General features: G+C 45.9%; 2 protein-coding genes across 3 annotated transcripts in view; both read right to left on the bottom strand.

Moving 5' to 3' along the window:
- mpp7a (MAGUK p55 scaffold protein 7a) overlaps nucleotides 1–5,039 on the bottom strand; it is a 146,309-nt gene extending 141,270 nt beyond the window's left edge. The window contains exon 1 of the mRNA XM_083777822.1: nucleotides 4,884–5,039. The gene's annotated coding sequence lies outside the window, so the exon portion shown is untranslated. The remainder of the gene's footprint in view (nucleotides 1–4,883) is intronic.
- Nucleotides 5,040–8,515: 3,476 nt separating this feature from the next.
- The window catches only part of jcada (junctional cadherin 5 associated a), a 33,723-nt gene continuing 18,522 nt past the window's right edge, over nucleotides 8,516–23,716 (bottom strand). The window contains exons 2-6 of one of the 2 annotated variants that reach the window (XR_014570080.1): nucleotides 21,155–21,719; nucleotides 17,205–18,143; nucleotides 11,847–15,508; nucleotides 9,288–11,149; nucleotides 8,516–9,198 (exon numbers count right to left, since the gene is read on the bottom strand). Coding sequence is in view for 1 of the 2 variants with exons in the window: in XM_083778701.1 (XP_083634827.1) it covers nucleotides 11,115–11,149; nucleotides 11,847–15,508; nucleotides 17,205–18,143; nucleotides 21,155–21,555 (5,037 nt within the window). In the remaining variant the exon portion in view is untranslated. Of the gene's footprint in view, nucleotides 11,150–11,846; nucleotides 15,509–17,204; nucleotides 18,144–21,154; nucleotides 21,720–23,716 lie in introns of both variants that reach the window. The other variant, XM_083778701.1, reaches the window with a different exon arrangement.

Genomic DNA, 23,716 nt, shown 5'->3' with positions numbered 1-23,716 from the left:
CCAGACTGAAACCACTATTTCTATTCTATAATCCTATAACAGGACAGGGTTTTTCAATTTCAACTGATTGGGAATGAGGGACCACCACCCCGACTTAGAATGAACCAGGGAACCACTGTTGTCTGTTGTGTGGGGATATGGGTTAAGATCGTGCCTTTGTATCACTTGCTATGCATCCCATCATGTGTATACATTACATTCCACTGTTTCTATACCAATGGTCTATGGACTACTAATATACAGTGTACTTCCCCCTCTTGAGATTCTAACCTTTTTCTGTTGAATTGCTTGACCTCCAACTTGACTAAATGACTACCGGTACATGGACGCTCATCATAAGTGACCAGGTCATTCAGTTCACGGTTTCTCAACTAGTGGAAAGAAAGTTAAAAAAGAATCAACAAATCTTACATTACTGTATGGTATGGTACTGTATGGTATGGTACTGTATGGTATGGTACTGTATGGTATGGTACTGTATGGTATGGTACTGTATGGTATGGTACTGTATGGTATGGTACTGTATGGTACAGTATGGGACCACATGCAAATCCTTCACCTTTTAAAAACCTCTGCTCTATACCATTATAGCCCATGTCTTTAAAAAACAGTCGGTATGGTAAATTGGTAATGGTCTGTCCTATTAATGTAACTAAGTTATGATGTATTTTCTTTATGCGTAGTTCTGTGTAATTTATTCTGTTGTTCCCTAAAACACCTACTTAATTATATGCCCAATGCAACAACAATAGCTGTGATGCTATTAAGTTGCACATGACATCACCCATAGCAGGTTTAACTAACTGGTATTCTTAAAAAAAAAAAAAAAGATTTGTACATTGTACATTACTACCTGGTATTCTTTAATTGAGCCACCATGGATGAATAAAGAAGTCTATTCAGCATAGCTCTGCCTCTGTGTGCAGGTTCTATGAAAAAAGGGATCATCTTCTGCTCTTATCACTATCGCTTTTTTATCCCCAAGCTTATCGGAGAGGGTAAGCGCATCATCCCATGCCCCAGGCGAGGGCATCTTATGATTAGTCAGAAGGCAGGTTAAAAGTGGCCTTCTTCATTAAGACCCAGTGGGAGCTTAGAAGGGAGGGGTGGACCAGTGAGATGTCATATCATGAAAGGAAGTGTTTTGACTCAATCAGCAGGTTGCTGAGATTAAAGTCTGGGAGCTGAGCGTTGCACACAGCGTTCCCAGACCTCCCTCCCCCAGCTGGCTGGTTGACCCTCCGCTCGAGGAACAAAACCCTGGGAATGTGAGCTATGCAGGACTGCAAGCTCACAGCCACCTGTTCAGACAACGGCACAGGGTCCCTCCAAAACGGAGCCTCGTCTGACCCAACTCGGCCTTGGCTATGCCTCCACTTCCCTACTAATAGTGCACTTGTTCACTGCACGCATCAACGTGGCCAAACATCCCCCTGGCCCTGACATACTACATGCTAGTCTGGCAGCTGCCAAGCGTGTGAATAATTGAATATTACAAGCCAAGTTAATGTGTAACTGAAGTTCTTCTTTGCGTTCCACTCACTGAAGGGACCACATATTTGCAGTGAGCTTGGAATAGTCAGTGAGTGTCTTTGAATCCACTTGAGTTAGACACTTTACATTACAATAACATAGCCTAATGGAGCCATCATTGACACGCTTAATTCCACCGCTAAACGTGAATGCAGGCCAAGTAATTAAGTGGACAAATTCACTTACAATCAGAATCACCCCAAGAGAATGCTGCTCATTTAGAATGCGGGACAAAGGCCTCCCACGTCCTCTTGTCAAGATGTAAAAGAAGAATGAGGCTACTCCCAGTGAGAGTAGAAAGAGATAGATAGCCAGATAGATAACTGCAGAGAAAAACCCATCAAGGTTTTGTCCGAGTAAACACTGGCATTGGCACTTGGCATGTCTACTGTCTCTCTCCTCTCCAGAGACTCTGGTCTTGGGCATTCAAATAGTCGTTTAAGAAGGTCATCCTCCATCAGTTTCTCACACAGCCAGAACAAGAGAGCATGCCTACTGCAGAGAAGTCCAAAGAGACTCCAGAGCCCCCAGTAAGGCTATCCAAAGTTGAAGCTGCAAACCCGGACTAGGCTAGGCTAAACTTCCGCTCGCTCGAGCCATTGAGTTATAATTGTACTTCCGGCAGTCTTCCGGGTGCTTCAAATTAAACGCCACTGAGAAACTTCTATTGAAATGAATAGCTTGGGGGCGGGGCTAGCGCTCCGGTTCGGTCGCTATCCATTTATTACTCTACGATTCAAACTCATAGACTGGACATTATGGCTGAGAGTTAGTAGAATTCTTCATCACCATTGGTCTAGTGATCTGAACTGCACCTGTACTGAAGGATGCAGCTCTGAAACCCCACTTGCATATCAGTGAGTGCATAATGGAAAAATAAAACCAGGACAGCAAGAACCCCTGTCCCTTAACATCAGGGATATTACTAACATCTGCTCCAGTAAGTCCAAGGACAGCTGCATTCAACATTTGTTTCTAAGGTAATCAAATCATACTAATCATAACAACAATAACAAAAAACAGCACATGGCTATTAGACCAACTTCAACTTCCAATTCAAATGGCAAGTAGTGGAGTAGGTGTGTGTGTGTGTGTGTGTGTGTGTGTGTGTGTGTGTGTGTGTGTGTGTGTGTGTGTGAAACATTAATCATTTAAATCACAGTGCCCTCCTGACTATCTGACATGTAGTGGAGAAATTGTGGAATTGTGTCAAACTGTGTCAAATTGTGTCAAACTGTAAGAAGTACAGTAAGAGCGTTACAAATGTATGTAGCCTACTGTACCACATTATGTGAATATGTGGTAATAAAGTACTAGTAGTAAGTGCAAGTGTGAGAAAACAATTAACCACTTGACCCACCAATATTCTTGGAGGAACGTTAGGAAAAAAATCACACCAGTGTGAAGTGAGCGGTGCAGGCTGTTCAACAACACCGTTTAATACAAGCAGATCGTAAATTTCAATTTGATCAATGGGCTGTCAATGGAGGCTATTGCAACTCTAGATTCAACCCATTATTAAAAAATCTAGTGTTGCAAATTGCGGCCGGGCTAACCTACAGTAGATTACTTAGCAGGTCGACACAATGGACCATCACAATGTATATGCATCAAGGTTTGTCCTTCCTGTTATTTCAAGCTGTGACACTCGGCATCGATCGGCAGGTTTCGTTAGAGAGGTTAGCAAGTGTGAAAACTGTGAATGGCTGTGCGGGGCTTGCATGCATCTTCAAAACTACCTTGGATAGCCCTACCGACCATAGATATTAAAATAAATAGATGCCTCATTGGCCGCTGCAGTTCGTTGGAGCCATGTGTGTTGAAGGAGGGGCGGAACAATTTAAACTGGAGGAGGAAGTGTGCCGGAAGTGTTGGCAGTGAAGGCATGCTACGTCACGCTGCCACTCAAGTGACTACTGGCCAATCACAGCGCATCTTTTCCGGGACTTATCAGACCCGAACATGCACTCCCTGATGCACGGCTCATGCTTTGCAAGGAAGGAACCCCGGGAAAATGTTGCCCTCCCTTGAGCACATACACCAGGGTTCCCCAATTAGCGGCCCCCGGGCCATTTGCGGCCCGCAGAGCGCCCCTTTGTGGCCCGTGGAAGAATCTGGGGGGGGGGTCCCAGATATAAATGGCTTTAACCCATTCTGTACGGGAACCCCTTTTGGTGTTTTAACTATTGAAAAATAGCAGATCTACAAGCTCGTAGCGCGCCACCGAGGGCAAGCGTTCGTGCCGACTCGGCCCCCAGCCTGGTACCGTAGTCAAAATATGGCCCTTGATGAAAATTAAATGGGGAACCCTGACATACACTCTAGAGCCGGAAGGGGCGTCTACCTTTATGTCTATGCTACTGACAACTCACCCTATAGCTGCAGGGGTCAAGGGCTCGTACCCCAAACCAACAGACATACATACAGACACACGGCCAGTCATTGGCCATTGTGAGCTTGTAGATCGGCTATTTTGGCTTAGAGATTTGGTGGTGTATACAGAGAAAGTGGTCATTAGAGCTATGGACCAGAGCTATAGGGCAAGTAACTCAATTCCAGTTGACTACATGGGTTTGCTCTATTGGTGAAGCTCTATTGAAACTGCCCTCCAAATACAGCCTGTCCCACTGCTGTGACTCCCTGTGTGGCTTGGCTGCTGTTAGCCAGTGACAAGCTCCGTGTCACCACACTTGACTCTGCCGTAAGTGAACATTACATTTACAAGAGCTCATTCTGTGTTCCTTCATGCCGAGAACAGACGTGAGGAGTCAGGTCTGGGACCAGTGAAGTCCAACAGAAACCTAACCTAAATTATTGGTTGAGCCAGGGGGAGGCTGTGTGTGTGTGTGTGTGTGTGTGTGTGTGTGTGTGTGTGTGTGTGTGTGTGTGTGTGCGCGCACAAATTTACATTTGCCGCCCAACTTCATGTTTATTTCTGATCTCTGTGATTTAATATCATGGGTTATTGCTGCGCCAGAAGGCAGATGAGCCCCTCTGCCTCTCGTAGATGTATTTATCGATTCTGACATCATAGTGATGATGTCAGAATCGATAAATGTCAGAATCGATTAAATACATGATCTACGAGAGTCTAAATCTTACGCTATCTGCACAAGTGTTTAGCGACGTGTGTGTGTGTGTGTGTGTGTGTGTGTGTGTGTGTGTGTGTGTGTGTGTGTGTGTGTGTGTGTGTGTGTGTGTGTGTGTGTGTGTGTGTGTGTGTGTGTGTGTGTGTGTGTGTGTGTGTGTGTGTGTGTGTGTGTGTGTGTGTGTGTGTGTGTAGCAGCCTCACCTCACAGTAACTAACAACACCGCGTGAATATAAGTTCGGAGATGCAGTGTACTGATACTCACAGTCGGGTCGGTGAAGAAAGAACAGCCTCCTGTACTTCTCAGAATGTTGCTTTAAATATCCCTCGGGGAAACGGAACGTATGGACGTACACACTGTACGTCAATTCATAAAACTATTTCAAGACCGTGATTTGAGGAGAAGCAACCTCTCCGTCAGCAGCAGCCCATTTCCCCCCAAACGAAACGCCTTGTCCCGTCCGTGCCACAGCAGGCAAACATAAAACCGTGAGTGACAAAACGCCGTTCTGGGATCCGTACGCGTTTTTTGGTCCACAGTGTCTATGAACTGCTGTGTGAGGAAAAGGAACACACAGAGCTGTTCTAAGATCAGCCATACAGATGAGGTACTGCGATGTACTCGCGTAGGTCCTCCCAACTTTTGTTTCATTGGTTCCTTTGGTTGAAGGCGTTGCTATTGTTGAGTTATATGTATTTGTATTGGCGCTTCAGCTTGTCAATCACCCATTAGCCCCGCCTTTTCCCAAACAAGCGAAGACTCCAAGACAATGCCGGCTGCTGCATAATCTTATGTGCACAATAATAACGTAACCTACTGTTTTTGTTTTTAATAATATATTGTGGTTTGTGTTCAACACTATAAACACCATAGCAGCAAAGCTAAAACGCTGGTTATACATTACATATTGGATGTGGAAAATAATAATAATTCCAATTGACACAAATCTATAACAAACATTGTATTTGCAATTTAAAATCTCCTAGTATAATATGAATTTACTCGAAGTCTCTCAACTCTGTTTTGAAATTAAAAACACTCAGTAGGCCTCCTTTGCCATCCATTCCCTTGAACTAATATTTAAACATCTTAGAACTTTCCTGGGTAAGGTGATAAATGAAGTAGGCATACATTATGCAATGTATTATATTATTATGCTATGTATACAGTATGATGACAACTGAGTTCCTGAATCCTGACAGGTGAGTTCTGTCTGAGGCCTTTTCACAGTCACGTCGGAAAATGCATTCAATACCTCCCCCTGCCGGTCATCTAGAGTGAGACAGCTGTAGTCTGACTCAATATTACTAATGAGTAATGATTGAGGAATCATTGATTGATTGATTGATTGATTGAAATATTTATTAACAGTTTGTAGAATTTACAGTACATTTAAGCACAAACTCAATACAAAGACTGTTAACTGTGAGTGGACGACCCAATTAAGCATTACACTTGTTTACAACAGGGTCCACATTGTTCAATTCATCAAAACATTTAGAGACATACAAATACATACAATCATACTCCATATAGCCATATAGCCATTTTTGTATACCACAGCATAGACATAGACAACCAAAAATAAAGGCAAAATGTCATCATACTTTAAGTAGCATGTGACATGTAAAACTAGGGGGTTTTCATGATTCTGATCTATTCCAAGCATTAGTTTTGCACGAAAAACACTCCTTGGCCTAAATTTGGCCATAAGCCACTTGCCCGAATGTACCCAAATGTGCTGACCTCATCACATTTGTGATGACGGCTATGTCCGTTTTTAGGCCAAGGAGTGTTTTTCGTGCAAAACTAATACTTGGAATGGATTCAGAATCATGAAAACTCCCATGTTTGACATGTCACATGCTACTTAACGTTTTCTCTGCTTTCTACGATTATAATCGTAGCCCCTAGGCTAGGGTACGGCATCTGCCATCTACATACATGTTCGTAGACAAAGTGGCGACCGCCAATTTACCTTTTAGTATTGCTCCGGTTGCTATGGAGACTGGAGAGACACATTTTGGGTGACTGGCTCCCCGGCTAATAACACCAATAGTAGATTATTTGTCAACTCTATTATTGTGATATTGCAGAGAATCTCTTATTACATTTAAAATAAACTAGATAATGATGAACATCCATAACATTAGTTTTTTAGACAAGCCATATGTGGCTGCCTGTGTCCCGGTGGACCAGTTGGGGCCTGCTGCCATTCTGCCATCATGATAATTTCACTTTACTGATCAGTAAGTGACAAATAAACCCTCTTCTATATTGAATCCTTTTGGGTTGTGTAGTTGTCTGTTGGTTTGTATCATTTATGTTGTTCTGTAAAAGTGGTGGTATTAGGGCTTGTGTGTCCTCGACAGAGCGGGCGGTAGAGTTTCTGCTATCTGCTTTCTGCTATCATTCAAAGCAACCAAAGGTATGGCTCCCCCATATCTTGCAAGTATGATTGAACCCTACAAACCCTCCCGCGCACTCAGATCAGCCAACGCAGGGAAGCTGGAAGTACCCTCACTAAAAACGCCGGGACAACGCTCCACACGTCCCAAACTCTTCTCCCTTCTGGCTCCAAAACTGTGGAATGCACTTCCCATTGCAGTCAGAACTGCAGCATCACTCCCAATCTTCCGCCGTAGCCTGAAAACCCACCTTTTCAGACTTCATCATGGCCCATAGCACTTACCCTAACCCCTTAGATAGCATTTATGTTGGCATGTTATGTAGACAGCACTATAATTGTATTGTATATAGTCATAGCACGCCATAGTACATATGTATAGCATAGTAGTAAATATGTATAGTTTATATGTATAGTGTATGTATAGTTTCATAATATAGATATTCCACTGTTACTTTCTTAGCTTACGCATGTTTCATGATAAATGCTTTTATGTGATGTATTCCCATGCTTTTGTTCTTGCTTAAATGTAAGTCGCTCTGGATTAAGAGCGTCTGCTAAATGCCTAAATTGTAAATTGTATCTGTGCACTGGTTGTGGTGGGCCGCTCTGGGCCAAATTCGAGAGAAAATGACCGTTAATATAGCCTGCCTGCTTGCTTATGAATCTTGACCATCAGGACAACATGTGTGTAAGATCCTGTGTTTAGGTGAGACATGACCTTTGACACTATATATATGTCTAAATAGAAGAGCAGGGAATCCAGGGAGACGAAATTCAACCATGCTCATTGTATAAATGTATTTTGTATTAAAATAGTCTACCATACATATTGGACAAAATTACATTACAAAAAAGTTACATTAGTGCTGCTTTCAGATGCCATATTGCCCAATGCCCATCAGTCAAAAACATTTTAAATTTACCAGATTAGACAGTAATGCATGAAACACATGCAGTTTATATTTTACAGTTAGTGAAAGATATGTAATTCAGATTTACGGTATTTGTTCAAATGAAATATATTTTTTAAATATTTACAATGTATTTAAAAGTTTCAAGGTTATGCAGACTTTTTTGTATTTTAACTACCAGATGGCCAACTCTGTAATTCATATCAACTCTTATCATCAATGTCAACTACGTCCTTTTAAGTTTTGCCTTTAAAAATTATCAGATATTATATTATTTAGGTGAGACTCTAGGGAGGCTTAAGCCACAGTTGGGCCAAATTAAGCGAGTGGCGGTGCATAAAAAATAACTACCGCTAGATGGCGCCCTTTCCACTGTAATGGAGGTTTTTGGTACCCCACAAACATACTTTCACCTAGAAACTCCATTCACAACTTTAATAATTCAGCTCACTGTGGATAAACATGTATGAAGTGTTTTGCAGTTTTTTATTTATTTGCAGTTTTTTATTTATTTTTATATTTAACTTTTAAAACATACATCTGAAAACTTTGGCACCTCTCTGTTCCTAGAAAGGTGATTCAGAACTTGATTGTCCAGTAGGTGGAAAGTCCAGTGACATGAGGTTAATTGTCCAGCTATAGTTGCTTGGCTGTGCAAAATTTAAAAAATCCAACTCTCATTTTATCTTTAAACTAAAATGCTGATTCTAGACAATAAAATCACGAGCAAATATCTTACATGCAAAGACTTTTATTTCTGAATAGTCTGCAGTATTGTACAATGGCAGTACACAAGTGCCTGTATTCATGTCCATTCTTAATGATCATACCATGAATATAGACACATGTGCCTTCAAACAATTCCCTTTTTACAATAATCTAAAAAATACTGTGTTCTGGTTTAAATACATTGCATAACTTTTGAAAATAAAATATGAATTATATGAAATATAACAGTTGCTTATTGGATAGACTAGTACCAAATGCAATTATATGCAAATACATCTTTCTCTGTTACATCTTACGCATTTCATGCAAGAGAAATAAAAATGCCTGCACATACAAAAAAAAGAAAGAAAAAAAGAAAGAAGCTGTACAGACTTCGGTATGAAAATAGAAAATATCAAAGCAAGATGTGCACCAATAATATATTATGTTACAAATAACCTGTAGTACAAAAAAACATCTATGAGAATGACCAGATTCTACCTGGAACACAAGAGGTACATGAACTCGGATTGTTGTTATTGAGGACTAGAAAAAAACATCTATGAGAATGACCAGATTCTACCTGGAACACAAGAGGTACATGAACTCGGATTGTTGTTATTGAGGACTAGGACTACATAATATCCTACCCAACTTTGGAAAAACAAAAAACACTTTCATGCAAGTCTTCTTACCGGACCCTACATGTTGAACACCAAAGGGTCAGGGTGGGGGTTAGACACAACTTAGCGATATGACCAAATGGAACATTTAAGACGCAGTTCTTTGAATTTTGTACTTTTAACCCAGCAAACGTTAATGCCCTACGCAGAGCATCTAATTTGCTTTGGTTAAGTTATTTAAACCTTCTCTGTATTGCTATCCCACCAGTGACAAAATGTGTAAATAAATGCATTCTGCTGCCACCTTATAAAGCAATGATATGTTGAAAGTGATATGAAATTATTAGACACTCAGTTACCATAGCTAAGTATCTCAGTGGTAAAGATCTGTACAGCATTCATATTAAGCATCATTAACTTAATATTGGGTATTATTGCCAAAATAACACTGGATTTTTCATTAATAAAACTAGAACTCTCATGTCCAGATTAACTTTCCAGAATAGAGTGAAGTACTGTTCACTGAAAATACTGGAGTTTTACACACAAAATACTTCTCTACAAACACAGTAGTGTGTACAAGGCACACTCCGATCAATAGAGCTATATCTATCTCTTTTCTTGCACAAAAAGAAGAAAACACTTTTGAAATAATATATATTTTGCACGAGTCAATCTTAAACCGCCTAAGGTCCAATCACAACTGCACGGTTAAATATAAACTTCTGTTAACGCGTTAAAATATATATATTTATATATATATTTTGTCTTCCTTTTTTTTATACAGTATGAGAGCTGATTAACAAAAATAACATTTTCCAAATGACTTCTTTTTTTCCGGGCAGTTTGGTGATCATTTATTACACTGATAACGTAACAGGCCGAGTGCGATCTCTTGGGTACTTGAAACGAAGGATTCTCAGGTGCTCGTAAACACCGAACCGGCCATCTTAAAGCAGCACAACCTCCTGCGTACACCTTTATGACAAGATTGAAGCGCGTGAGGTGACGCCTGCTCTGCGGACTAACTGCTACTCAAAGCTTTTTCCACCGAAGTCCCGTGCAGCAATGACAATATTGCTCTTGAGTGAGACTATATCAAAGAAAACACAGTGTTTCTCATTCTGATCCAGCCTCTAGTACATTCTCTATCGCACAAGAAGTAGAAGAATAAAGACAAGGGTTTTTAGTTATTGGTATTTCACCCCTAAACTACACTTGCAAAAAAATCGTTTCTCTTTTCTTTTTGTAACGCAGATAAGAAAATATACATTTCTTCAGCACTGAAATCAAATAAAATCTTTTCTTTTTCTTCTGAATAAAATCTTAGAACTCTTTATTATTTACATTTGGTGTAGGTTAACACTGATTGTAACATAATACCTTTTTCTCATTGTGTTTTTTTTTTCCTTCGTATTTTCTGTCAATCGTTGGAGAGCAGACACACTTTTACATTCATATTTCAGCACAAACAGGGAGCCAGAGTGCTGGGGCAAAGGATGTTATGCACTTTCCCCCCGAAACAAAGTAAAAAGAAAGAGGTGGAAGCTTGTTTGTTCCAAAACCTTTGAGTGGTGATGGATTGAACAACAGCAGGAATAGAAAGACGAGGATGTTGAAAAGCAATGAAGGCCCGGAGAGTCGGTGAGTGGTGGCACTTTTGTTTGGCTGTATAAAGGCTACCGGAGCACCAGGACAAAAACCTTCACGAGGAGCATTGTGTGACAAAATTGGGGTGAGGCGGTCGCAGCCGCCCGAGTCATGAGGTGAGATGAAAGCTTTGTTGTCCCGAAAAGCTGTTAACGTGAACCAGACAGATTCCCAGAGTTGTGCCGGAGATCACACCCTCTCCACTCGGCTGGGGTCGTACGAGTCTGAGGAGAAGATAAGGACGTGCAATTAAAAACAAGACTCAAGATTCATGCTATAGAAAAGACACACTCGACACCATTTCTGTCCCAGGGCACCGTGACAACTCGCAATTAGAGAGTGTTACAAAGTGTTACAATTATTGTAATTACACTAAATAAATATTTGTAAATTTAAATACTACAAGTTAAACAAGGATGTTCAATGTATGTGTCTATAGAGAGATGACTTCCGCACACCCGGTAGGCAATTTGGAGCAGGTGCGATGGTGACGAGGCATACTGCTAGGTTCAAGAGCATTTATTTTTAAGAGCAGAGAGCAACGTTTCGGTCTTGCAGCCTTTCTCAAGCGAGGAAGGTCGCAAGACCCAAACGTTGCAACTTGCAATAAATGCTCTTGAACCTAGCAAGTGGCGTTGTGCGGGTGTCCCTTCTTTCTCCTACAATGTATGTGTCTAAAATATAAGCTTCCCTCGTTACTGAATTTAACAACATGCATCCATGGTTTTATGTCAAGGTAGGGAGGGGGTCAATATTTAATTTTGACATTGCTGAAATAAAGATTATTCATAATGAATATCAATTTCTTTTTTTTCTCCAGCTCAACCCTGCTTAATGGTCCGTTTCATTCTTTGATTTGCTGAGGCACAACCTCCTTCAATAATACATACAGCATGTCGTGGTCACCACTCCTGCACCCACCTGAGACAGAGAGCACCTCCTCGTCCTCCATAGAACTGGAACCACAGGTCACGCTGCTGAAGCTGAGGGGCAGGGTGATCTCTCTCTTGGGCACGCTGCGAGGTTTGGGGAGCAGTGGGGGTTTCTGAGCCCTGGCACGTTGCTTTGGCCTGGGCACTTCCCCTCGCTCGGCTTCTTTACTCACTTGTTCTCTGACAACATCCAGCGCGTTCCCTTCTGTTTGATCCTCTCCTGCGGGCTTGTGTTCATCATCCTCCTCGATTTTCAGCTCGGACTCCACCTCTATTCGTGACTCCTCCATTTTCATTGCGGCCTCGTTCACATTCTCCAAACTTATTGTGATCTCTCCGCTCAGCTCTTCTTCCTCTATGTTCAGTTCCACCTCAACCGCCTCTTCTACCCTTTGCTGTCCTATTTCGTGTGCCTCCTCATCCTCTGCTTCCTCTGTCCTTTCATCACACCTTTCGCGATCATCCTTGCTGACATCTTCCTCTCCTGAGTCGTTCTCTTTCTGCTCTCCTCCCTCTTCTGTGTCGCCTTTTTCCTCCGCCACTTGTCCCTCTGCCTCGACCTGAGCTCCAGACTCCGCTGCATCCCTGTCTCCCTCTCCGTCCACAATGTCTGCCTCTTCGCAGTAGTCTCCAGAACTTTGGAGGCTGAGTCGTCTCATCCGGGACACCGAGTCCAATTCCTTCAGACGGGCCATTCTCTCTGGGGTTGATCTGCACGAAGACGTTGGTGAGGAGGACGTGGAAGAGTTCAGCCTGTCCTGCAGGGATTCGATTAGCTTTGAGGCGGCGCCGCGTCCCTTCGTCTCCCCGCTGCAGGTGCTCAGTTCCAACTTCCCGTCGGGGGAGACGGGCAGGGACAAAGGAAGCGAGCTGGGTGGGAACTCGCGTAGGTCCAGCACCACAGTTTGTTGGCTCTCTCCGCTGTGGCCATCTTCACCGTGGCTGTGGTTTTCACCAGGCATGTGTTTGTCTTCGTCCTCTGTATGGTCCACATCACATGTGTCTTCCTCCGACTCCTGTTCCTGGTTGTTCAGGGACTCCTCGTTCACTTGCTCACACTCTCGTGCTACCTGCTGTGTCTTTCTGTTTTCACTATTGTGTGTTTCGGTTCCGACTGGAAGGTCTGTAATGTCTGTGTCTGTGTCAGTGGTGCTTATGGAGATGTCTGGGTCATCCTGATTCTCTTTGGCCTGCCTGTCAGCCACACCCAATGCCTCCACCGGCAGGCCCAGGATCCTGGCCGCCCGCTGCTCGATGGACTCATTCTCAGGGATGCCCTTAGCGCATTTGACCTCATACAGATTGCTGAGGTCCTCGGCAGGCAACGAGTTAGCTTTCTCCCGGATCAACAGGCTCTCTAGGTGCTTGTCGGCCATCGTTGAATCATTTCTGTAGGTCAGACGGTCTGGGAAGACATATCTCTCATCTCTCTCCTCGAAAGAAAACGCAGACTCTCTGGTCAGCCTGCCGATGTGTGATGAGGTGGGTTTACTATTTTCACTATTGGCCCTGCGGATGATCAAATTTGGCACAGGCCTGAATCTTGGAGGACTGGGATGTCTGGCGATGTCTTGCCTGTAGACATGGTTGGTGTCATCTCCCTCGACCTTTGCCACAGCCTGCGCTTCAACTTGAAGCTCTTTATCTGGGTTGTGCTCAACGCCAGCACCATCTTTAACACATGTTGTCCTGCTCTCCCATGACAACTCCACAGACGGACCCACCTCCTGGGGATCGAGTGGAGACGGGACTGAGAGGGAGCGTTGGATTGTTCCTCCAGGACCTTCGGCAGTCTCTGTGTAGACCGTTAATCCCACATCCCGCAGTAAGGACTCTTGGGGGACCGGGATGTCTTGCCTGTAGAACTGGTTGGGGTCAGTTGGTTGGTCCAGGGACGCTTGTTGTCTGGGGCTGTGCTCTGTTGCTGGTCTGGTGTCGGTTCTCTCCTGTGGCCTGGAGAACGCACTCCTCACCTCCCTGTAGTCTGGATCAGTGCTAGAACTCCAGGACTCTGATCTGGTCTTCATGCTCTTGGGATGATTTATGTGCATTGGTGGGAGACTAAGTGCTTGCCTGCCAGGATCTGGAGGGGCAATCATGTGTGCTGATTTGCTGAGCTCCAATATGTTCTCATGCACCTCTTCCAGTTCCTCAATGCATTGCTCCACATTAGACCTCTTTCTGATCGTATCATCAAACTCTTTGTTGAAGTACTCCAGCTCCCCGATGGCGTCCCAGGGGCGCCGGTTCACTGGCTTCAGCAGGAACTGACCGAAGACCGCCTGCTCCTCACCGTCCGCGGGATTGGAGCCACTCCTCCTGGGGGATGACGGCTGCTGGTCTACCTGCTCACTCGCCTCTTTGGATGGTGAGGACGGGGTCAACTGTGAGGCTGGTGGAGATGGAGGCTGAGCTGGGCCAAGGCTGAGGCGGCAAAAGGCGCTGTTGCTGGAGGGATGGAGGTTCTTCTGGCCAGCCATGGGGCAGCCATACGGAGCGCTGCTGTCCGTCCCCAAAGCGCTGTCTGTGGTTGTCTCTGGGGCAGACTGGCCAGCCTCCTGTACCCGCGGAGGGCTCTGAGGGCCTGGGCTTTTCACCGTCAAGGGGGAGCTGGTCTGGGTCTCCTGATTCCGGTACTGGTTTCCGGGCCAGGACCCAGCATAACACAACTCCTTGTCCTCGTTGGCCTGGAGGGCCCAAGCGTCTATGATCTCCTTTCTTAATGGAGCTCTCTTGTAGTTCCTCATAGAGGATGTGCTGGTGCTGGTGTGGAAGTGAGAGTGACTGGGCCTGAGCGGCATGTCGGCCATGGACTTGCTGCGGAGTTTCTGGTTGTCCACATGGCCTAGAGTGACGCTGTCAGTGTTGGTGACAGTCAGACTTGGTATCATCTCGTTATTGTTCTGATCTGCGGCAGAGTCTTTGTTAATATTCATTGCCGTGTGAATGGGGACGGACACCAGGCAGAAAATTGTCTCGCTCACCCTCCTCTTACTGTTCCTGCTACTTTCTGACCCCGAGTCTGGGACGATCTTCTTCACCTGGGTGATGGTTTCCGTGAAGCCCTGGTCTGAGTTGGAACCCTGGCGAGATGTGGAGGAGGAGGCCACCACCGTGGCCTGGAAGGCTGACAAGGGTGAGGGCGGAGGACCTTGGTTTTTGGAATATCTGTTACAGTTTTGGTCGGTTGCTGGGAAGTTATCGACAGTCTCTTTGTGCAAATCGCTGTGCCACCTGTCGTTGTCATTGTCAAAGTCGCTCGAAGACGTCTGGTGGGCCTCTGCGGTCTGTTTGGCCGCGACAAAGGGCCCCAACGGCGGAGGCAAGAAGGCACTGTCGTCGGACACGGGCTCCGACACGGTGACGCTGGGAAGCTCGTTGCGGATGTGGCGGATCTTGTCGGCGTCCGTCAGCGAGTTGCCGCCGAGGGCTGAGGAGATGTGACGGACGCGGGGGTCATCGAAGGGGATGTACTGGACCCCTCCGCCGGGACGCTCCTGGACGGCGTAGCCAGGGTACAGCTGCTTCCTGCTGGGTAGTTGTATGCTCCTCTCCCTCTGGGGGTCAGGCCACAGGCCGGCTGGATATCTGGAATACCAGTGAGACCCGTCTGGGACCATGTGCATCTGCTGGTACACGTCCCCTCGGTATCTGGGAATTATATGACAATGCAGTTTTACTTCATTTATATTAGCACTAGTAGAGCATAGTGAAATTACACAACACTGACCAGGCTGGGAGAATAACGAATGTTGGCAAACCTCTGACACAAACTGTACTATGTCTTGATTAAGGCTCGAATGTAGACTGAATCGATGCAATGCATTGATTTTATGTTCCACTAATGGTGGATGGGAAACAGGGGCCTGGCATTTTATTATTGTAATCAAGCAATGTACCATCATAAGGACGTTTTGGATATAGTTAAAATGAGCCTCAACTATACCATTTAGCAATGTAATATTATACCGTTACTGCATTTATAATAGAGGGTATGCGCGTGACATCATCATCATACCCGGATGTTATAATATTATGCAGGAACACCTACTGAGTGTCAGAAAACTACTTTCTGGCCTCGACTACTTTCTAAACTCCGAACAGAAAAGTCCTCTCTGATTGCATTAAACGACGTTAAACTCTGCCATTCACTTTAACCCATTCTGACCTGAGATCAGATTCATACGAGGTTTCCACTGGACACACACTGGTCTGATTAAACTCACTTTGCCACTCGATCTGCCATTCACTTTATGCATGCACATACCCTCTACCCTCTAATATGATATTTGTGTTCACAAAAAGATAATTACCGTAATTAGTTTTTCAAGGAGCAAAATTACAACGTTTAGAAAGCTCATATCTTTTAAACTGGGATTTATTTTGCTACAGTATTATAAACTGTACATTCACATACTGTAGGTATAAAATCCATTAAGAATAACCTTGCATGATTCATTACACATATATTTGACATACATTGCTCAATGTAAAACAGCATTTTGTGGACAAAACGTATTGATAATATTAGGGTTGTCCGATATAGGCCTTTTTGCCGATATCCGACTTTCCGATATTGTTCAACTCTTAATTTTCTGATATCAACCGATACCAATGTCAGGTAACAACATCACTTATCTCCTGTCGTGGAATTAACACATTATTCCAAATTGTATTGTGATGCCCCACTGGATGCATTCATAAATGCAACAAGGCTTTCCACATTCTGCACTTAAGTGCATTATTGGCCTGGGCCGGCCGAGTGGTCCAGGCACCTAGGCTGGTAATCCAGCCTGACTGCCGGTTCAAGTCCTGACCCCGACGACCTTTGCTGCGTGTCTTCCCCCCCCCCATCTCTTTCCCCCTTTCCTGTCAAACTACTGTTAATCTATCAATAAAGGCCAAAATCCCCATCATTCACCAGCCTAGGTTTTTATTTATTTTATCAAACAACAGCTTGAGGCTGATGTTTGAATTATAATTATATGAAAACTTTAGTTACTAGTTAGATTTGTATATTATTATTGCAAAACACACAAACCACGTCAGCCTCTAGATATTCCGGCCATTTGAAAATAGATCTACAAGCACCCAATGTGCCGTGATGCGACACATTGTGAACGTATAGATCGGCTATATTCTACACAATGACTACTTTTACTTTTGGTAAAAAGTATATTTTAAAGTATATTTTGATGCCGATACTTTTGCACTTTTACTAAAGTACATTTTGAATACGGGACTTCTATACTTCAAACGGAGTATATCTACATTGCAGTATTTGTACTTAAGTATGTGAGTACTTCTTCCATCTATCTATCTATACATGTGAAAAAGAGTAATTTACCTGTAGTTGAGAGGGATTTCCCCATAGCCTCGGTGACCGCCTGGCATGACAGGTGCCCTCTTGTATGATGGGGGAGGGATGTACCCAGGGGGTCCAGAGTCCGCTGAGAAATAGTCCAGCGTCGGGTCACCTGCCCTGGACAGCGGGAGCGGTGTTCGGTCCCTGGCCTGAGGAACGACGGAATCTCTCCCAGACCCAGACAACACCTCACAGCTACCCCTGATCTGCTGGTGCACCTCGTAGGAAGGGGGTCTGGGGGGTCGGGTGAAGCGTGGCTTTGGCGTCACGGAGAGCTGGGTGGCGCTCGCCGGTCGGCCGTTCTCCGGCCAGCGGGGAACCCTGTAAATGTCATGCGGCGAGAGCGGGTGGCCGTTGACTCTCCGGTACAGCTCCGGACCGGAGGACGTCGTCATGTCCACGTACTGCAGGCTGTCGGGCTGCAGCATCCGGGGCAGCGACTGCGACTTGGCTTTGGTCCTGGGGTGCACCACCATGCCCTCCGGCGTCCGGGCGTGGAGCCGCTGCTGCTCCTGGGCCCAGCGCTCGCCCTCGCTCTCCGACAGCTGGCGCCTGAAGCTCACCGCCGGGCGCCACTCCTCGGTGCCCAGGCTCTGGCACTTCCTCTCCGCCGCCATCCTCCACTGGTGGAGGGCGGCCTCCCTCTCTCTGGTCCGCGCCTGGGCCTGGGCCTGGGCCGCCCAGCGCTGCCTCTCCTGGGCCGCCCTCTGCCGCTCCTCGGTGGGCATCTCCTGACCCCTGGGCTGCTGTGGGCCAGGCTGCTGCCGGACGTACTCCCCTGGCCCTCCTCCTCCTCCTCCCCCCCCGGGAGGCTCTCTGAAGTCGGCGTAGTCCAGGAGCACGGCGAAGTCCTGCCCTCTCCTCCTCCAGTAGGACACGTCCTTAGACTGAGGGTGTGGTCCTCTGGGACCGTCACAGAACCTGGAAGGAAACAATGAAAGACGGTGAGTCAGACAATAATGCAAACATGTTACATTTTGATTTGTTAAACATTAAAAAAAAGTCCTTCTGCACACCTACAATGGACAGGTGTGTCGGATCACTGGAACTGATAAGTAGAGAAAAGAACCTTCATCAGCCTGATGAAGGTCTGACGACCGAAACGTTGCTCAGTAAAATCTAAACTCAAGTGAAGAGTATTTTTCTCTACTGATGTGTTAAACACTGAAATACATACAGTAGCAATTTAAATCCAATCAAGAAATCAATAAATTAAACTAGCTACAGTTACTTGCTAGTCTAAAATATGAACATTTACGTCTTTCCCCCACTAGGTGGCGACAGCTAGCCACGGATGACGGAGGCTGTAGTACTGGGTGCCACGATTCTCCACTGGGCATAATGATCACATTACACAATGACGACGTTAGTCCTGGATGCCCTTCATGACAGACCCAGAGCTCAGGTCATTTGACAATCATCTTCGATTTTCCCTCCATTCTTAAGCTCTCTCAACCTTGGTAAAAAAAAGAAAAAAAGGCAATCCTCAACAGCAATCCTGCATCTATAATAAGGGGACTTTGCCTTGATTGGCTGCATTGACGCTCAGTTGGTATCTGGGTAGAGCCTGTTTATTTATGGCTATTTGTGCAGTGGCCAAATGACGCTTTGACAATGCCATCAAGGCGCATGCAAATGTTATGTATGCATACAGTACGTATGTATGTATGTATGTATGCGCCCGTAGGGCCTGCGACTGCGACACATCCTTGACATTTCCAATCCGTGGACATCACTGACCCGGGACGTGTGCTACGGGGGTGCAGTCAACCGAGGCATTATGATTTCACTGCGCCTCACGTACAGTATAAGATGAGTTGCCATCGGCCTCCTCATCATTAGTCTAATTGGCTCTAAAGTAGTACAGCATAATGGGACAGCCATAGACAGATAGGCCTGTTCCTCATCCAAACTTAAACAGCCTCGCACGGTGTGTGTGTAAGGAAAGGATGCAGAAGATAAAGGAACAGGAATGGCAACAAACACTGCAGGCATTATGTCTTGTTTATTCCCGCGTTCCCAATCCCAGAATACTCTGTTTGTCAGTGCTGTCAGAGCAGGGGATGTGAAAATGTGGATTACACAGTCTCTCTCTCTCTCTCTCTCTCTCTCTCTCTCTCTCTCTCACACTCACTCACTCAATCGTACGCGCACACGGCACATGCACGCACACACATGATATTATTCAAGGTCATATGACAATTCTCTGATTCTCAGTCTATCACTGACGGGAAAACATGGTTTGGATAAGTGGAATCAGCCAAACAGTGCACAGGGGGGAAAAATATCTGACAAGCCTGTTTAACTGTGTGTGTGTGTGTGTGTGTGTGTGTGTGTGTGTGTGTACAGGGGAAATCGCTGTATTGACTTTGTCTCGGTTACAGCCCCCGTTAACCTCCGGAACCACAGCGGATGGGCAAACCAAACAGGCCTGGCTTCATGAAAGACACGGGCGTATCAAAAGGCTGCTACTGGGCCATCTCACTGGAAACATTATGCGTGATTTATACTTGGTTGTCATGCATCAAAAATAGTCCATTTACACTAAGGCTCGCAACGCATTGCAGCACACGTTTGGGGGCTTGTAGATCGCTGCTGTAGACGCGCGACACCACGTTGAACCGCGTTATAACTCAGGCTTCATACGTTTTAACACCGTCTTCCCCAGGAGGGTTTCACTTGCGTAACTCCAGACTGAGCTAAATATAGCCTGGCCCCCCATATGCATATTTAAAAAATGACTATACGTGTCCTGTATTATTGATGCCACACGCATTATACCAGGAGGAGTAACGCCTTTGAAACCGTATAGGGAGGGGACGTATCGATCAGGCCCGGGGGGGGGGGGGGGGATATGGCTGTGTATGTGTGTACAGTATGCGTGCATGCATGCATTGCATATGTGCGTGTATGCATATAGCAGTATCCACCTAGGTGTGTACATGTTTGCGTCTGCTCGGATTGTGTACAAGTCTGTAAGTGCATGGCCACAACACAACACAACACACACACACACCCACACACCCACCCACACACACACACACACACACACACACACACACATGCACAAGCATATATGTATCTGTGGTTGTGTGTGCCAGCTTGGGCTTCGACAGGGCACGGAGCATTTGCCCAATAGCAGCTTTGTTTACAACTCCAGAGTCCCGTGTGGCAGATGAAGACTCTAGCACACATTATCCCTCCTCCCCAGCCCCTGACTTTATTGGGAAGGAGAGGGGGGGGGGGGGGGGTAAAGATGAGATGGGAGGCAGGGACCAAGGGAGGGAGGGTTGGGAGCAACAGAGATAAAGGGAGAGAGGGAGGGAGTAGGAGGGAGACCAGCTCTTAAATGAGGTGCCAAAAAACCATCATGCAGAAATCCTACTTTTTTCATTTGCATAGATTTCTACGGACGCCTTCTGTTATTAAACGACCAGCAGGAATACCACATATGGCAGCCATTCCCAACGTGCGGGCCGGGTGTGGTGGCTGGTAGGCCGTGGTTGGCCCCCAACGAAACAAATGTTGATAAGTCTAGAACGCCGGCATACTCGGGAACGATGCAAAAAGGAATGCATGCGCCACTCTGTTATGCAATACCCGCTATTCCCGTTGAAAAGTGCACACTGACTACATAACTTATTGTTTTAACCTCGAGAAAAAAAAAGTTTCATAGTGAAACCGACAAATAGGAACTTAAAGTAAGGCCTATTCTATGTTGGTTCTATGAATCCAAGCCGGAACACCATCACTTGTTTGATCATTAAAATAAACTCAGTCTGAACATCCACGTGGCCCACCCATCTGACCACTTGACATGGCTGCCGCAAACGCTCTTGATATTTTCACGTGGGCCCTGGTCCAGAAAAGGACATAATTATATGGCAAAAGGGGCGAAGGAGCCTCAGGACGCAACATGGACGACGTCTCACCCGCTGTCTGAGGTCAAGGACTCGCCCAGAGAGTGCGTGTCTCCTTGGTTGCGGCTGTCCACCTCCTGTCTGCCCTCGCCCCTGTCCCTGTCCCTGTCCCTGGGCTCGTTGTTGTTGGAGAAAGCCACCCTGCAACCCATGGGCGGCCTGGAGCCGCCGCCGCCGTTGGTCCCGTAGGACCCCAGGACCCCGACGTCCCTCTCGTAGCCATTCAGCGCCCCGTGGCCGGGCCGGATCTCCAGGACGTCCAGCCGTTTGCTGTAGGACGCCGGCGAGGGCGAGGGCGCCTGGCGTGAGGAGGAGGAGGAGGAGGCGTCTGGGGTGGGCGTGGGCGCCGCCGAAGAGGAGTGCTGGGGGAGCTTGTATCCGTGAGAGATGAGGAGGTCCTCCACGCTGTACATGGTCACATTTGTTTATGCTGGTGTGTGTTTCGTTGCACTTTTACACCGGAACAGAGTGAGAGAGGGAGGGAGGGAGGGAGGAAGTTTGGTCGTCAAGGCGTCTCGGCTTCTCCCCTATGCGCAGCGGCGGGATCGCCAGCACAGCTGCACAGCTGAGGCCATCACTGAGAAAACAAGAGAGCGAGGGAATGACAGGAAGAGTGAGAGACAGAGAGAGGGGTGGGGGGGGGGGGGGGGGGCGGAGGTGGGGGAGGGAGAGAGAGAGAGAGAGAGGGAGGGAGAAAAGGTGACGTTAAAACCATTATCTCTTCTCCACGTGTCCCATCATTGACAAATGTTTCAACCGGAATGGACAGTCCAAGGAAAAGACCACAAAAAGATGAAAAAGATCAGACCACCCCCCCCCCCCACCCGGTTCCTGAGCTACCACGTCAAACCCAGATCGCTCTCTCTTCCCACCACTAGCAGCCTTGCTGGCGTTTCCTCCCTCCTTCCTCTTCTCCGCTCCCCCCAGCAACAACCGGCTGGCGTCATGTCGCTCACATCCAACCCGTCACTTCTACTGGTCCAAAGTAAGACCGGGCGTCAGTGACGACAGCTACATTTTTAAGATGATCACTGGTGCTACAGGCGGATTCCAAAATGTCATTGTTTACAGTTCACTGTCCCTGTGGACCTGTGCTGCACAGTACAGCTGGAAGGTGGCTGTCAGCAGCAGCGATGATGCCGTGTTTCACATTTTGGAAGCAATGAGGTACCGGGGGGGATTTGGCCGACGAAAGATGTACCGGTAGTTACTTCTTTCTCTTCTCTTCTCTTCTCTTCTCTTCTCTTCTCTTCTCTTCGCTCCCTCTAACCATCCTCTAACCATCCCCGTCCAACCATCCCCATCCCTCTAACCATCCCCATCCCTCTAACCATCCCCATCCACATCCTAATCTAAGAAGCGAGAAATCACTGCCTGAGGCATAGGGACATTTCTTAATGTCAAATTTAGAAACCTCAGGATTAGGGATGGCTAATTGGCTAATCGAAAAAACAATTTCAATTCTGAAATTGTTGAGGAAAAAATTGAGAAACAGACTCTCTGCAGGCAATAAATAACAATTGAAATACTTTGCTCCCACTGGAAAACCTGGTTGTTTATAGGCTATACTTTATAGCAAATATATTGGCTATATTTAAGTATCACAGTAGCCGTATTATGATTGATTGATCTATCATGCAATAATACAATATATTCTCTGAAATACTCCAGATGGAATGAACTGCTAAGGAGAAGCGATAAGGAACTGAAATCATAAGCAGAGACTGAATCACAACTGGCAGGCTGGATGAGGCCGCTGTGTGGATGTAATGCCTTTGGAAAAGCCTTGTCGACGGGACAGATGCTTCTACAGCTCACTCACTGCTGACTAAAATGAAATGACTGCCCACAAATCCGCTGTCCTCAATAAGAAATGGCAGATGACAACAGCAGCCCAAGATCCTCAGCCCAGCTCCACTTACATCAACGGCTTTCCTTTCAGCTTTGATTCGGCCAAGCTAGTTCAGACGTTAGCACGTTACTTTATAGGGATAAATAACATAAACATCTTTAATAGAAAAGAGGTCTGGCTGAGAGGATGACAACACCATATTTCCTCCAGCTTTCTCCCTCCAGCCTTGATTTTCTCTCCCCTCCCCTCCCCTCCCCTCCCCTCCCCTCCACCTGAGCCCAGAGATAGCAGACTACTGTTGGTGATTAACAGGATCCAACACCGTGAAATGCTGCTCTCTTTGTATGTCTGGCCCTCTAATACGATTATCTTTTTCATTTAAAACCTTAACCCTGTTAGTTTTGGAGGATTGACTCTTGGCACTTACCCAGCTAATACTTTTTTTTCCCCCCTTCAGGTTTAACTCTTTCCTTATTGTCAAGGACACGGTCTAGATTCTCCGTTCAGCAGCATAGCTGGGTGATCAGAGTTTAGCAGCATAGCTGGGTGATCAGAGTTTAGCAGCATAGCTGGGTGATCAGAGTTTAGCAGCATAGCTGGGTGATCAGAGTTTAGCAGCATAGCTGGGTGATCCTTGTGCACAGAGTTGACTCATCAGTGTTAACGACTTTCAACAAGGTGTCCCTATTCTGTGTGTCACCATTAATTAAGAAGTGTGTAAA

This window comes from Protomyctophum parallelum (genome assembly GCF_964188405.1).
Source record: "Protomyctophum parallelum genome assembly, chromosome: 12".
In the NCBI taxonomy this organism is placed as follows: Eukaryota; Metazoa; Chordata; class Actinopteri; order Myctophiformes; family Myctophidae; genus Protomyctophum; species Protomyctophum parallelum.
Note: the sequence above shows the minus strand (reverse complement) of the source record. Positions and strands in the feature narration are given on the sequence as shown.